Source organism: Pan troglodytes, chromosome 18 (genome assembly GCF_028858775.2).
Source record: "Pan troglodytes isolate AG18354 chromosome 18, NHGRI_mPanTro3-v2.0_pri, whole genome shotgun sequence".
Classification (NCBI taxonomy): domain Eukaryota; kingdom Metazoa; phylum Chordata; class Mammalia; order Primates; family Hominidae; genus Pan; species Pan troglodytes.
The window spans coordinates 20,846,567-20,862,857 of NC_072416.2; the positions used below are offsets into that span (position 1 = coordinate 20,846,567).

Here is a 16,291-nt window from a genome sequence, read left to right on the forward strand (position 1 = left end):
ACTACTCACTGGGTGACTGTAGCGCACAGCCACAGATGTCACAACAAAAACGTCTCTAGACATTGCCAAATGGCCCTAAACACAGAGAGAGCCACTGTATTCGTCAAGGCAGTTTGTAAGTTGTCTCCCTCCAAATGTGGCTAGGATTACCATATTCCACTAATAATTTACAAAACAGATGAGCATTTGCTAGTGTAGGAAAGGGCATGGTTAGTGCAGCCTGGTGAGGCACACTAGTGACTTCCCATCATAAGTGACAAGCAGTCCCCTCTTACCTTATCATACAAAGGGATCATAAAGTAACCATTATTAGGGGCACAGTCTGTCTGGTATTTCAAAGTCCCATGCTTGGTGTACAGCTTTATCTGGAAAGGAAGGAAGGAAAACAGAAATCATAACATTGCCTTTGGGAATTAACTACACATATTACACCTGAATGCACTCAGTCAGTATACATTCACTGAAGACCTATTATATGCCAGCTTTTAACACGGGGCATTACTGGGGACAGAGGGAAATCAACAAACTCTCTCCCAAATCATGTGACTCAATGTTTTTCAGATTAGAAACCACCTACAGCCTATTACAATGCCTTATTTTTCAATGCTTTTCTGTGTATTTTAGTGGCTGTCTCTAGGTAGCTCGTGTAAGTTTCTGGGTCTAAAACAAATTTGCAAACTTTGCCATTAGTAAGGTGCTTATTAACATGCAAATTCCTGGCTGGGCACGGTGGCTCATGCCAGTACTCCCAGCACTTCAGGAGGCTGAGGTGGGCAGATCACTTAAGGTCAGGAATTTGAGACCAGCCTGGCCAACAAGGTGAAACCCTGTCCCTACTAAAAATACAAAAAAAGTTACCCAGGCATGGTGGCAGGCACCGGTAGTCCCAGGTACTTGGGAGGCTGAGGCAGGAAAATTGTTTGAACTCAGGAGGCAGAGGTTGCAGTGAGCCAAGATCATGCCACAGCACTCCAGCCTGGGAGACAGAGCAAGACTCCATCTCAAAAATAATAATAATAAAAAAAATAAAGTAAAATAAATTGCAAATTCCTGGGGCCCACCTCTATTTCTCAACTAAAGGTCTGGAATGAGGGCCAGAAATCTTCCTTACTAACTCTGAATAATTTCAAATACTTGGAGCAACATTCATCTAGAAACTTAATTTTCTCATTACTTTCATTCTCCGAAGAAAAAGAGACTAAAAAGACATTTAATATCTGTCCTCTCTTCAAGGACTCTCTAAAACTCTTACATTCTGAGCATTACCAGACACGAAGTGTTAACCCAGTAAGATGCCCAAATGCCATCTGAGTCTTCCACGTGTTGCGTGGCCTTGGGCAAGCTCGTGTTCGGTTTCTTCAGGTGTAGACACAGAGCCACTCCTTTTCATGTGGTTGTACAGATTCACATCAACGCATATTAAGCACCTACTATAGAATATGGATTCAAAGAAAAATCAGTTTGCGGCCAGGCATGGTGGCTCATGCCTGCAATCCCAGCACTTTGGGAGGCCAAAGGAGGAGGATCACTTGAGCCCAGGAGACCAGCCTGGACAACACAGCCACACCTCATCCCTACTAGAAAAAAAATTAGCTAGGCATGATGGCACGTGCCTGTAGCCTCAGCTACTCAGGAGGCTGAGGCAGGAGGAGTGCTTGAGGCCAGCAGTCAGAGGCTTTGGTGAGCTATGATGGTGCCACTGTACTCCAGCCTGAGCAACAGTGTGAGACCCTGCCTCAAAATAAAACAAAATAAAATAAGTAAAATGGAAAAAGCAGTTTGTATTACTATTTAATATCTCTCTCTGAAGAAAAAGGCAACACAGTGTAATACGTAGGGAACATACCGGGCTCAAGGAAAATTTCCTAAATGTACCCGCACAGCTCAACCACTCTGAGGCTCAGTTTCCATGTCTGTAAAAGGAAGCAGTTGGGTCTGATGCACCTAAAAGCCTCACCTCCAAAATGTTAATGCTCTATGACCATGAAACAAACCATGACACGAGCTGCAATGCAACAGTCGAATCTTACCAGCTAAGAAGATGTACAAAGTGACTAACTCATAAAATGAACATTTGAACATTTGGGAAAGGACTCGTGTGAAATAAGGTTAAGCCTGTATGTAAAGTTCTCAGAGGTCAGTGACCACAGCTTCATTCCCCAGTGCCTGAGACAGTGTCTTGCTTACTCTAGGTACTCAGTGAATTTGCTACAGGTGACAAAGAGATTCAGATGCATGCATTTAAGGCAGGGACTGGAAATTCACCAGCCTAGACCGCTTAGGGAGGCAACATCAAGGGGCATTCATCCAAAAGGATTCAGATCACTACAAAACCCAAGCCAAGTGTGGCAGCCTAAAGATCGGCTGGTTTTCCAGAGAAATAAAGAACCCAGTTTTTAATGTGAAACCTGCTGATTGTTAAGTATTAGCAACCAGTATAATTTTTTTTTTTTAACAGTAAGGTCCCTGTTAGAGAACAAAATGTCAGTCTCATGAGAGTATGGAGTTTTGTCTGTTCTGTTCACTGTACTGCTATATCCACACTGGGGACAAGGCTTCAGTATGTGCCGGGGCTCAGTAAATAGTTGTTGACTCAATGAACACGATGTAAAAACACCCAGGATGGGAGAAAGCTAGAGAAGAATGGCGGCAGTTGCATAGGAACGCAAAAAAACACAATCAAGAAATAACCGTGAAATATCATGATTATTTCTACATCTTTCATAAAGTACAATCAGGACACAGGATGGCAATGTAATCTACGTCAAGATGGCCAGTATGAAATGTCTGATTTCAGAATCTGAATTACTTACGAAAGAATGAGTGTCCCACACCATCTGGACAGGCAGCTCTTGGGCTTAAGGAACACACTTCGAAATGGGTCACAAAACCTGTCCTCTGCTCTCAAGGCCACTATTAGTATGAGGGTGAGGGTGGAGGGGGGTGCCTGTCTTTTCCTTCCTTCCAGAACCCCTGGAAACTACAAGTTGCAAGAGGCCTTACCGGCCTCTTGCATTTCAGCTTCTGAAATGCCCTGTGCCGTCTACAGCCATACCACCCTGAACGTGTCCTGTCCCCAGTGCAGACCTAGGAGGTGGCATAGGCACCCAGAAACATGTACCCAGGAAATCCTAGGAGCCTTGCCGCTGCCAGTGGGTAGATTCATTCAATGCCTGACCTCTGACCTCTTCAGACTGAAAAAGCAGCAAACAAGGGGGCCTTGAAGAAGATCACGGATCCGCTTGTTAAAGAAATGTATCTGCTGGGTTCCACTGTTTCTCTCCCAACACCATCCTATAGGTACAAAAACTGAAACCTAGAGCAAGGGCAGGTCGCAGAGCTGGTGGGGTGTGGAACTGACTCCCTACCCCTCCCCCAATCCTCAGCAGCCCGCTTTGCAGAACACAGAGCTTCACCCTTCACTGCCAGCCCTGGAACAGCTCAAAGGTGCTTTCAGACGATCTTTGGGGTCTTATTCCCCAATCCCTCTCTTTGGCATTTCCCAGCCTCTTCCTTCGTTTTCTCCTAAATTACCTCCGAGGCACCCGCTCTTTTCCTCTTCCTTGTCCTACCCCACCATAAATCCCCTCCCAAAAATGAGGCCCAGGCCTTGCTCTGGTCCCCTCCCATCTACCAGGACAAATGACATTCTGCCCCTACCTCCATCCATCCCTTTCCTCTTTACGGGAAACTTTCTGGGTCATAATCCCACCGGGCTGATAAACATTTAACAGGACTTTACAACTTAATTAAAACACACACACACACACACACACACACACACAAACCTTCAGCACAAATCTCTAGGGTAATTCCATTAACTACTCATTAAGGCAATCAGGGCAGCTGGCAACTCTGCATTTTCAGAAGTGGAGGGGAGCCGGAGAAATAAAAAATAGCTTTCCGGCCCCAGGGTTGCCAATACTGATCTACTAGGTCAGAATCTATGGGATGGGAATTGATGCTCTTTAAAATCATGCCGCGGGGTTTGGAGGAGCAGTGGATTAGAACTTCGGGGGGTTCTGGGCTGTGGAGTTTGTGGTCTCTAGGATCTGGAATGTGGGTTTGGGGAAATCTGAGTTTCAGGGGGTCTGATTCGAGGAGATCTCAGGTCTAAATTTTAAAGAAATGGAGTCTGGGCTCCAGGGAATTTAGGGTCTGGGTTTTGAGGATCTGGGGTCTGTGTTCCGGGGATCTGGAGTCCGGGTTCTGAAGAACCTGAGGTCTGGCACCCCCTCAGTCCTTAGACGACCCCATGATAAGAACCTCCCCTCCAGCGCGACCGGGGAGGGGCTGCAGGGAGCCCGCGGACAGCATAGCCTCGGAAGAGGTAAGGGCTCCAAGGACTCCACACCGCCCGGTGTCAGAGACGAGGCCAGCGCGGCCCAGAGAGGCTGAACCACCGGCCTGGCGACTCGGCGCCGGGCGGCGGGGCGGGCGCTCACCTCGATGAGCGAGCAGTTGATCTCCACGTCAGACTTGACGAAGCTACCGCAGCCCACCACGATGTCCTCCGAGCCGTGCGCCGGCCCCACGCCGCTCAGCAGCAGCACCACCGCGGCGGTGACCACCGCGGGCCCCAGCGGCCCCGCGCCCTGGCCCACCAGCATGGCCCGACCTCCCCCAGCTAGACCAACCGCCGGCAGCCGGGTCCCGCCCCTCACACTGCACGCTGCAGGCTCCTTCCTCCTCCTAGGCCGGCTGACAGCCCAGGCCCCGCCCCGCCGCCAGCCGCCGCCAGCCGCCGCCGCCGCCCGCCGCCGCCCGCCGCCCGCCGCCGCCCGCCGCCGCCCGCCGCCGCCCGCCGCCGCCCGCCGCCGCCCGCCGCCGCCCGCCGCCGCCGCGCACGCGCGCTTCGACCCCACGTTCACAGCCCCAAAGGAGAGAACTAAGGCGCATGCTCGGCAAGGAAACGAGACCATCTCTGCCCTCTAGAGGCCTGGAGGACTCCGCGCAACATCTTGCTGGTGCAACGCAAGGTGCATGCCTACAGGGAGAAGCTCCAAAGATGAATTCTACTTTAGAATTCACCATCACAGCTGGAAAGGACGGGAGATTTTGTTGGTGGAATTATCTAACAACTTTCTCAAATCTTTCTGACCCATACATTTCGCAGGTAAAATATATAATCTCACAAAAAGCTTTGGGGCCGGGTGTGTGGCTCACGCCTGTAATCCCAGCACTTTGGGAGGCTGAGGTGGGTGGATCGCTTGAGCCCAGGAGTTCGAGACCAGCCTGGGCAATATGGCGAAACCCCGTCTCTACACACACACACACACACACACACACACACACACACACACGAAAAACGCTTTAGGAATTTGTGTAAGCTGGTGTATTTTTCCATGATAAATGATCGATACTTTTTTAAGCGAAACGTGTTAATGTTAGCATATTAAAGAAAGTATGTAGGATTTATTTTAATCCTAGCTCTAATAACATATGCCTAGAAACAAATTATGATGAGTTTTCTTCCCCTAAGGAAGAAGTGCATGCAGTCAGTATACTTTGAATTAGCTCTGCAAGATGAAACATGATTTGCCTGAAAACAAGCTCAAATCCAGCATATTTTGTCCCAAGAGTGAATTCATATGTACACTGAATTTAACTACCAGTCAGCACATCAAAATACACACCAAAGAGGCCGGGCACAGTGGCTGACGCCTGTAATCCCAGCACTTTGGGAGGCCGAGATAGGCAGATCACTTGAGGTTAGGAGTTTGAGACCAGCCTGGCCAACATGGTGAAACCCTGTCTCTACTAAAAACACAAAAAATTAGCTGTGTGTGGTGGCGCACACCTGTCATCCCAGCTCTTTGGAAGGCTGAGGCAGGAGAATCGCTTGAACCCAGGAGGCAGAGGTAGTAGTGAGCCAAGATCACACCACTGTACTCTGGCCTGGGCAACAGAGCGAAACCCTGTCTCGAAAAAAAAAAAAAACTACACAGTTCGTCCTGTCTTCCTACCCTTGCCACTTACTTCCCTTCTCCATTTTTGTCTGTTGCAGAACCCCTGTCCAGAGACTGGGGCAGCCTTCCCCTCCAAAGCCACGTTCTGGTGGATTTCTGGGTAAGTAAAGTCGAACGGAAGGGTTGGGGTGGTGCCTCACCCGCCTGCATTTGCTGCTCTGATTCCCAGCCATGGCCCTTCCCCTGTGCTTCCAAAGGCCAGCAAGTCTTTCTCCATCCCAGCCTCAGTGCTTTCTTCTTCGTGTTCAGTGTCTACCATCTGCATCCTGTTCCCATTCACTCACTGGAGTGAGATCTTGATTTGAATCCCGGCTCTGCCTGTTAGCAGGCCATGTCGCAAACCTCCGGAGTCTCAGTTTTCCCTCTGTAAAATGGGGATGACTCAACCTGCATGAGATGGAAAGTGCTTAGTGCTTGCACACAGCAGGTGCTTAATAGTAATAGAATTGTCTCCAATACTTGATTTCAGTCATTCCACCAACATTTAATAGGCACCTACTATGTGCTAAGCCCCAGGGGTGAGGAGATAAAGGAGCAAGTGTCTACTTTCTAGAGGGTTCCAGGCAGATTGCGAAAATAGCTGCTTCTCCAGGGCCAGCTCACAAGGCACTTGAGGATGTGCTCCCTCCCAACCACACGGCATTCAGACCTCAGTAGCACATGACATGTGGATTTGAATCCTGGCCCTACCACTTCGTAGCTGTGTTGCTTTGGACAAGTTACTTAACCTCTCTGTGCCTCAGTCTCCACTCCTTCAAAATGGGATTAATAATAGCACTTAGCTCATAGGGTTGTGAAGCTTAAATAAGATAAGATCTGTAAAGCACTTAGAGCAGGGCCTGGCAAATAATGAGTGTAAGTGGTAATTATTTTTTTTTCTTTTGAGATGGAGTTCCACTCTTGTTGCCCAGGCTGGAGTACAATGGCACTATCTTGGCTCACTGCAACCTCCGCCTCCTGGGTTCAAGCGATTCTCCTGCCTCAGCCTCCCAAGTAGCTGAGATTACAGGCATGCACCACTATGCTCGGCTGATTTTGTATTTTTAGTAGAGACAGTGTTTCTCCATGTTGGTCAGGCTGATCTCAAACTCCCGACCTCAGGTGATCTGCCTGCCTCGGCTTCCCAAAGTGCTGGGGATTACAGGCGTGACCCACTGTGCCTGGGCTATTCATTTTCTCTTTTTTTTTTTTTTTTTTTTTTTTTTTTTTTTGAGACAGAGTATCACTCTTGTTGCCCAGGCTGCAGTGCAATGGTACAATCTCAGCTCACTGCAACCTCCACCTCCCAGGTTCAAGCAATTCTCCTGCCTCAGCCTCCCGAGTAGCTGGGATTACAGGCGCCTGCCATCATGCCCAGCTAATTTTTGTAGTTTTTTGTAGAGACCGGGTTTCACCATGTTGGCCAGGCTGGTCTGAAACTCCTGACCTCAAGTGATCTACCCCCCTCGACCTCCCAAAGTGCTGGGATTACAGGCATAAGCCACCACACCCGGCCTAAATGGCTATTAAATAAATGAAAAATATCAGGCTTTGAATGTGTGGAACTGGTAGAAAGAGCTTAGAGATTTTCTAAACAGCTCTACTGGGGGGTCCAGCCCCTGCTTCCCAAACTTAAGCATTTATGGACCACTCTTGATGCTTTTTTGTCCTCCTGGGGCAAAAACTAAATTGAGTCACTTTTTTTACTTGAATAAACTATTTTTAAAAAGAAACTCTCTATCACTGCTAAAATAGGAAAAATCTATAGCATCACTTTCCATATAGGAGAACTCCAAAAACAATTTCAGGGAAAATCAAGCCACGTTAATAATTTCTATGTCAGAACGGTTGCTTCCCCAAGTTGGCTCTGCATTAGAAAAGGGAACTTGGTGGCCTGGCGCAGTGGCTCACGCCTATAATCCCAACACCTTGGGAGGCTGAGGCAGGTGGATCACCTGAGGTCAGGAGTTCGAGACCAGCCTGACCAACATGGTGAAACCCCATCTCTACTAAAAATATAAAAATTAGCCAGGTGTGGTGGTGGGAGCCTGCAATCCCAGTCACTCAGGAGGCTGAGGCAGGAGGATCACTTGAACCCAGGAGGTGGAGGTTGTGGTGAGCCGAGATCACACCAGTGCACTCCAGCCTGGGCAACAGAGTGAGATTCCATCTCAAAAAAATAAAAAGAATAGAAATAAAAAAGAAAAGGGAACTTGGTAAGGCTTAGAGAAGAGTCAGAGACCAGAACCAGGCAAGACCTTCTGGCTGGTGTCATCAGAAAGATTAAAGAGACCTGAGGCCAGGCACAGTGGCTCACACCCATAATCCCAACACTTTGGAAGGCCAACCCCGACAGATCACTTGAGGCCGGGAGTTCAAGACCAGCCTGGCCAACATGGCGAAATCCCATCTCTACTATAAACAAAAAAATTAGCCAGGGGTGGTAGCTTACGCCTGTAGTCCTAGCACTTTGGGAGGCTGAGGTGGGAGGATTGCTTGAGGCCAGTAGGTCGAGACCAGCCTGGCCAACATGGTGATACACCACCTAAAAACACAAAAATTAGCCAGGTGTGATGGTGGCTTGTAATTTCAACTACTCAGAAGGCTGAGGCGTAAGAATCGCTTGAGCCAGGGAGGCGGAGGTTGCAGTGAGCCCAGATCACGTCAGTGCACTCCAGCCTAGGCAACAGAGTGAGACTCCATCTCAAAAAATAATAATAATAATTTAAAAAAAAAAGCTGAGGGAGGAGTTCAAGCTTCTTCTACAATGATAGTTTTGGTCAACGGACTTCTGATTCCCAGGGAAATGTCTCTTTCCCTTGCCAAGGGCTATCCCTTGGTTTAGCCTCTGAATCTCTCTGCACTTCTATTTCCTTCCCCATCTGTAAAATAGATCTATAATAATATACTCATACATTTATACAATTATAAACTATTAATTTACAGGCTGGGTGTGGTGGCTCATGCCTGTAATCCCAGCACTTTGGGAGGCTGAGGCAGGTGGATCACCTGAGGTCAGGAGTTCAAGACCAGCCTGGCCAACATGGTGAAACTCCATCTCTACAAAAAATACAAAAATTAGCTGGGTATGGTGGTGGGTGCCTGTAATCCCAGCTACTCAGGAGGCTGAGGTGGGAGAATCGCTTGAACCTGGGAGGTGGAGGTTGCAGTGTGCCGAGATTGCACCACTGCACTCCAGCCTGGGAGACAGAACAAGACTCCATCTCAAACAAACAATAATAACCTACCTTATGGGTTCATGTAAGAATTAATGAGATAATCTTTGTGAAACGAGAAATGCCCTGCAGACATTAGGTGGGGTTAGTGAATTGCTTTCTTTTTACCCAGGGGCCAGTAGAGGTACAGAGAGGTAAAGTGACTTACCCAGGGTCACACAGCTACTTGCGTGGCCAGGATCCTGCAGGGGTGAATGGCAGGAAAAGCTTTCCCTGGTGCCCCTCTTTTGCAGCCTGGTCTGGAGGGGATACAGGAGGCCACTGAGACCAAAAGACTTCTGGTCGCTTGTGAGAGAAAACTCCTCAGAAGAACTTGTTTCCCGGCTTGAAAAGGAGTGGATGAGGAACCGCAGTGCAGCCCGGAGGTAAGTGGGTGGAGGTCAAGAACTCACCTGATGCTCCTTCAGAAAAGCTCATCATTGGCCGGGTGCGGTGGCTCACGCCTGTAATCCCGGCATTGTGGGAGGCCGAGGCAGGCGGATCACAAGGTCAGGAGTTCAAGACCAATCTGGCCAACATAGTGAAACCCCATCTCTGCTAAAAATACAAAAATTAGCTGGGCGTGGTGGTAGGCACCTATAATCCCAGCTACGCAGGAGGCTGAGGCAGGAGAATCGTTTGAACCCAGGAGGCAGAGGTTGCAGTGAGTGGAGATGTAACCATTGCACTCCAGCCTGAGTGACAGGGCCAGACTCCGTATCAAAAAAAAAACAAACAAGACAAAAACAAAAACAAAAACAAAAAAAAACTCATCATTTGACCCCCAGTCCAGCCCCCAACGCTACTCTGGCTGCACTGCCGCCTCCCCACCTTGCCTTCCAGCTGATCCCACTAAGTAGTATCAGGCTAAGATATGGTTCCTCCCAGAACGCATCACAGGTTCCTACAAATGGGGAACAAACAGGTTCCTACAAATGGAGAAATGGCAGAATGACAGGCAGCAAACAGAAGAGGTATTTTAAGGCCGGGGTGGAGGGTTGGGAGGTGACTCAACAAACAAGCAGCTGCTCACTTACTATATAACCTGAGCAATTCCTTTCCTGGGCCTCAGTTTTCTCATCTGTTCAGTGGGGATGTCATTAGCCCCAGCTCATAGCTTATGGGGATGAAAAAAAAGATGATTTATGGAAAAGAACTTGCAAATGTCTTGCAAATGGGAAGTGCTCAAGCACTGTTAGTCATCCAGAGGGTGTTAAGATCTTTGGAGTTATCCACTCTGTCCACTCCTGCCCTCAGTGGCATCTCTGGAAACTTCTCTGCAGCCCTTAGAGCCTGGGATGCCTCATTTGAGAAACTCTGGTCTAGATAAATGAGCCTGCATAGGATTAGATAAAATTGGGTTAAATGCTGCCCTGCCTTCAAATAGCGATGACCTTGGACACGTTGCTTAATCTCACCAGACCTTGGTGTTTCAGGAGACAGAACAAAAAAGGAAGTTAGCTCTGTGGGAAGTTCCCTGCATACTCCGGGATTTTGTGGTAGTTGTTGCAGATGGCTGAATCCCACACATTAAGAGAGACAGAGGAGAGAGAGATTGATACTATAGGTTCACACAGCTAAGAGGATCTAGCCTCAGGTGTTGCTGGATCAGGGGACTCAAATGATGTCAGGATTCTCTCCTTTCATCTCCCATCCCAACTATTATCTATGTGTTGGTCTCTCCATAAGGCCTATCCCTTCCCATGCAAGTTCAGCAAACTCCAGCAGAATGAGAGAGCATCTCTGTCCTAACGTCCCTATAGTAAATCCCAAGGAAGGCCTCTAATTGGCCCGGCTCAAGTTATGTGCCTGTCAGGGGCCAATCCCATGCCCAGGGGGCTGGTGCCATGACTGGTGGTCCCTTCAGAGCCACAGAAGTGGGTAGGGGCTGTTCCCACAAAGGAAGGGCATGTGTTTTTCCAAACAGAATAAGTAGTGTGAGAGAACCAAAACATCAGTTCTCTCTCACCCCAGGCATGGCTTGCTGGACCCCCTTCACTGGGTTGGTTGGTTGGTTTGTTTTTTGAGACAAGAGTCTCGCTCTGTCACCCAGGCTAGAGTGCAGTGGTATGATCTCGGCTCACTGCAACCTCCACCTCCTGGATTCAAGCGATTCTCCTGCCTCAGCCTTCTGAGTAGCTGGGACCACAGGCATGTGCCACCACATCTAGCTCATTTTTAAATTTTTTAGTAGAGACAGGGTCTCACCATGTTGGCCAGGGTGATCTTGAACTCCTGACCTCAGGGGATCTGCCTGCCTTGGCCTCTCAAGGTGCTGGGATTACAGATGTGAGCTACTGCACCTGACTCACCCTCTACTTTTAAATGATTTTATGGAAGTGGCAGAATCCAGTCCACAGGGGCTCTGGAAGGAGCCTCTGCCAACTCCTGGCATCCCCAGCCAACATGAAAATTACAGGTCACCCAACACTAGAACTAAAGGGTAGAAACATTCTCCAGAACAGTTTGAGAATCCTCCCATAAACAGTTGACAGAAAGAAAGGGGAAAGATGGGGTTATACAAAGACCAGGCTCCGTCAGCTTCTGAAACAACCGACTGCACCCACAGAGAACTTTGGTTTTCTTTCTGAAGTATTTTGCAACCACTGGGGGAAGGGAGAGGGCATCCTCCTGAGAGGCCACACAACAGCCACCTGCTGGTCAAGTCGGCTTCACTAATTTTTGTATTTTTTATTAGAGGCGGGGTTTCTCCATGTTGCTCAGGCTATCAGACTGGCCCTGAACTCCTGACCTCAGGTGATTCGCCCGCCTTGGCCTCCCAAAGTACTGGGATTACAGGTGTGAGCCACCGTGCCCGGCCTCCACCACTCCCTTTTGTATCCCCCAACTCACACCTTGCCCATGCCACTCATGCATACCCCCTGCCTTGCCCCACCATCATTTGTGAGATCTGCACTAAATGGCCTTCAGTCCAGAGACCAGACGTCAGACAGCAATCTGGACATCTTCCTTGATGGGAGGTGAGACCTGCAGGAGAGGAAAACACTTGCTATGGAGCCTGCAGGCTGAACACACTGACTCTCTGGGGCAAACAGCTCAAATAGAACTGAGCAAAACCTCAGCCAGAAAGAAAACTTTCCAGTCAACTCTTCCCCGACCCCATTTTGCAGATGGAAACACTAAGGCTCAGAGGAGAGGAGACAGAGCAGGCATTGGAACCACAGTCTCCTGGCTCCAAAGCCAAGTTCTGTCCACCCAGCCAAGCTCCTTCCTTCCTTCTATAAATTTTTATAACAGCATGTGCGGGGGGCATTCTTATTAGGCCCTTTGCACACATCCCTCAATCTGTTTTTCCCATTCATTTGACAAGTGTTTATTGAGCTCCCACTGTGTGCAGGAGCTGGACTCTATACTAGGTACATCTTGGTGGAAAACACAGGCAAAGTCTACCCACCTGGGGTTCTAACGAGACAAAGAGAGGGTTGGAGCCATGGGCATGGCTGTGAAGGCAATGAATTAAATGGCAGGATCAAACAGGAAAGGGTGGGCAGGGATGCTCTCTGTATGGAAGGGGCATCTTCTTGGCTTTGAGATCCAAATGCCAAAATAGTTGTGAGCAGCAGGCCACACCCACTCAGTAACAGAGCTGAACCACAACCCTCCATAGATGCCAAACCAAACACCAGATCAGACCAATAATGTGGGACAGAGACCTTGGCCTTGAAGGGTCTGGCCACCTGAGCTCACCAGAGGTTTTTTCTTATGCTTCTTTTTTTATTATTATTTTATTATGGTGAGGTTGGGGGTCCTTAGTGCACAAGAAACCCTCTACGAACCATAAATCAAGATCTAGGCTCAAATCCCTGCTCTGCCCTTGCTGTGTGACCTCGGGTGGCTGTCGCCATCTCTCAGAGCCTCAGCTTCCCCTTCTGTAAAATGGAGAACCTAATAATGCTCACCTGGCAAGGGGATCCAGGGGAGTCAGTGAGCTCCTTCGTGTAGAGAGCTGATCCCAGCACGTGGCCCCGGGTCACAGATCTGTAATGGGGATTGAAATTACTGATAAGTGGCCAGGCATTGTGGCTCACACCTGTAATCCCAGCACTTTGGGAGGCCGAGGCAGGTGGATCACCTAGGTCAGGAGTTTAAGACCAGCCTGGCTAACGTTGTGAAACCCTGTCTCTACCAAAAATACAAAAATTAGCCAGGCATGGTGGTGTGTGCCTATAATCCCAGCTACTTGGGAGGCTGAGGCAGGAGAATTGCTTGAACCCAGGAGGCGGAGGTTGCGGTGAGCCGAGATTGCTACACTGCACTCCAGCCTGGGCGACAAGAGCGAAACTCCGTCTCAAAAAAAAAGAAAAAAAAGAAAAAGAAATTACTGATAACCTTATAGGTTGTCAGAGCCACAGGGGACTCAGCGGGGGACCACACCCATCCTCTCACACACAGAGAGAGGAGCAGTGTCCCCGCCCAGGACCACACAGCAACCGGACTGTCAGCAGCTGCATCGCCCCAGCCTCTCCTTTCTGGCCCAGGGCTTCTGACCTGCCTCACAGGGGCCCTCGGGCCTCCCCCATCTCCTCCTCTCCCTCCCTCACCTTAGCTCTTCTCTGTGGCCCCCGGTTATAGCCAAAGGCTGGGGATTTTATTAGTTTGAGGCAGCCTGAGCTTCTGTCTGCACTTTCACCCAGAGCTAGAGCACCAGGCCCCATGCCCCATGCCCATCAGCCGTGATTCTCCACCAGTTCAAAACCACCTAAGGGCTGGCTGATTGTGTGTGTTGGGGACGGGGTGCTGTTCTTCCTCCAGGTTGACAACATGATAGGTTGAAAAGTACATGAGAGTCCAGGTGTGGTGGCTCACATCTGTAATCCCAGCACTTTGGGAGGCCGAGGTGAGCAGATCACCTCAGGTCAGGAGTTCAAAACCAACCTGGCCAACATGGCATAACCCCTTCTCTACTGAAAATACAAAAATTAGCTGGGTATGGTGGCACTTGCCTGTAATCCCAGCTACTTGAGAGGCTGAGGTGGGAGAATCACTTGAACTGGGAGGTGGAGGTTGCAGTGAGCCGAGATCACACCACTGCACTCCAGCCTGGGCGACAGAGCAAGACTTTGTCTCAAAAAAAAAAAAGAAAAAGAAAAAGAAAAAAGAAAAGTGCATGGGCTCTGGAGGCAGAGAGCTGGAATCAAATTCCAGTTCTTTTACTTCTCAGCTGTGTGCCCTTGGGCAAGTTCGCTTCTCTGAGCCCCAGTTTTCTCATCTGTGAAATGGGAACAACACCTGGCTTCTCAGGCGGTCTTAGGATGACTGGGGAGTGCCTGGCACATAGTAGGTGCTCAACAGGTGTGCTTTCCCATGGCCATCTAAGAGGCCTCAGAGTGCCCTCCTGCCCTGCCCCCCAACTCCCATGATTGTCTCTTAAGTGGGTACTCAGGGTGATAAGGAGGAACAGGTGAGGGAGCCAGGCTAGATCCACACCCACCCATCTCCACTGTTGGGAAAACAACCCTTTAATGCCTGGCCCTGCCGCTGGCGGCTGAGAGTATAAAATGGGACCCAGAGCTAATCTCTCCCTTCCCCTCAGGCACAACAAGGCAATAGCATTTAAAAGGAAAGGCGGCAGTGGCATGGAGGCTCCAGAGACCGAGCCCTTCCTACGGCAAGAAGGGAGCCAGTGGGGCCCACTGCTGAAGGCCATCTGGCAGGTGTTCCATTCTACCTTCCTCCTGGGGACCCTCAGCCTCGTCATCAGTGATGTCTTCAGGTTCACTGTCCCCAAGCTGCTCAGGTGAGTCCCAGACCTCAAGTGCCCTGCTAAGGTGGGTGGTCTCTTAGTGGCATCCTTCCAGGGCCAGGGGGCTTCAGCTCTCCCACCTTTGCCTATACATCTGGTGCTCGGGACACTGGATGGTGGGTGAGAAGGATACTGAGGAAGGGAAATGGATTAATGAGAAAGTGACTGACCCCCAGAAGGGCAAATAAGCAAGCTCTTACCTGACTGCATCAATTAGTTTTTGCTGTAAAATGCCCCAAAAGTGAGTGGCTTAAAATGACAAACATTCTTTTATTTAGTTCATGGTAATGTGGGTCAGTAATGTGGGCTGGGCTCAGCTGGGTGGTTCTTCTTTTCTTGGCTGGGTTTTCTCATGTGCCTGCAGTTGTGTATCTGAGACTGGGATGGCTGTCTCTGCTCCATGTGGGTCCCCATCCTCCAAAAGGCTAGCTCAGACTTGTTCATGTGGCTGCTTGGGAGGGTTCTAAGAAATAGACCAAAAACCACATTTTCTCTTGAGGCCTAGGCTCACAGCCAGCATGGCTTTACCTCCACTGTACTCTGTTGGCCAAAGCTGGTTTTGTAGCCAGCCCAGATTCAGGTGGTGTCTGCTCAGCTGACATAACAAAGCATCACAGACTGAGACTGAGTGGCTTGAACAACAGAAATGTATTTTATCATGATTCTCGAAGCTGGAAGTTCGAGATTAGTATCTGCAAGGTGGTTCCATCTGAGGCCTCTGTCCTTGGCTTGCAGTTGGCCACCTCCTCCCTGTGTCCCCATATGGTCTTTCCTCTGTTTGCGCCCCCTGGTGTCTCCTTGTGTGTCTACATTTCCTCTTCTTAAAAGGACCCCAGTCAGATTGGATTAGGGCCCAGCCTAATGACCTCATTTTAACTTCATTGCCTCTTTAAAGGCCCTATTTCCAAATACAGTCACATTCAGAGGTACTGGGGGTCGGGGCTTCAACATATAAAGTTTGTGAGGACACAATTTAGCCTATAACAAGTGGGAACAAAAACTCCACCTCTTGATCTTGAGGAGCTGCAGTCAGATTGAAAAGGAGTATGGACAGTGGGGGAAATAACGGAGACCATTATTGCAAAAAAAACCTGACTGATCCTCCACACCTGGACTAGTTTGGGCCGACTGATCCTCCACATCTGGACTGGTTTGGGCAAAGGCAACACCCTTAGGCACCTCCTCTCACCAGCTGTACCTTCTCCCTCCTTCCCCTGCAAGCCTTTTCCTGGAGTTTATTGGTGATCCCAAGCCTCCAGCCTGGAAGGGCTACCTCCTCGCCGTGCTGATGTTCCTCTCGGCCTGCCTGCAAACGCTGTTTGAGCAGCAGAACATGTACAGGCTCAAGGTGCTGCAGATGAGGC

At 49.3% G+C, this 16,291-nt stretch overlaps 1 protein-coding gene across 1 annotated transcript in view; it reads right to left on the reverse strand.

Annotated features, from left to right (window-relative positions):
* Positions 1-4,770, reverse strand: part of LOC112207969 (BOS complex subunit NOMO3-like) — a 35,953-nt gene extending 31,183 nt beyond the window's left edge. The window contains exons 1-2 of the mRNA XM_054668236.2: positions 4,446-4,770; positions 276-365 (exon numbers count right to left, since the gene is read on the reverse strand). Of these exons, the coding sequence (XP_054524211.1) occupies positions 276-365; positions 4,446-4,610 (255 nt within the window). The 5' untranslated portion in view covers positions 4,611-4,770. The remainder of the gene's footprint in view (positions 1-275; positions 366-4,445) is intronic.
* Between the last annotated feature and the right edge of the window lie 11,521 nt (positions 4,771-16,291).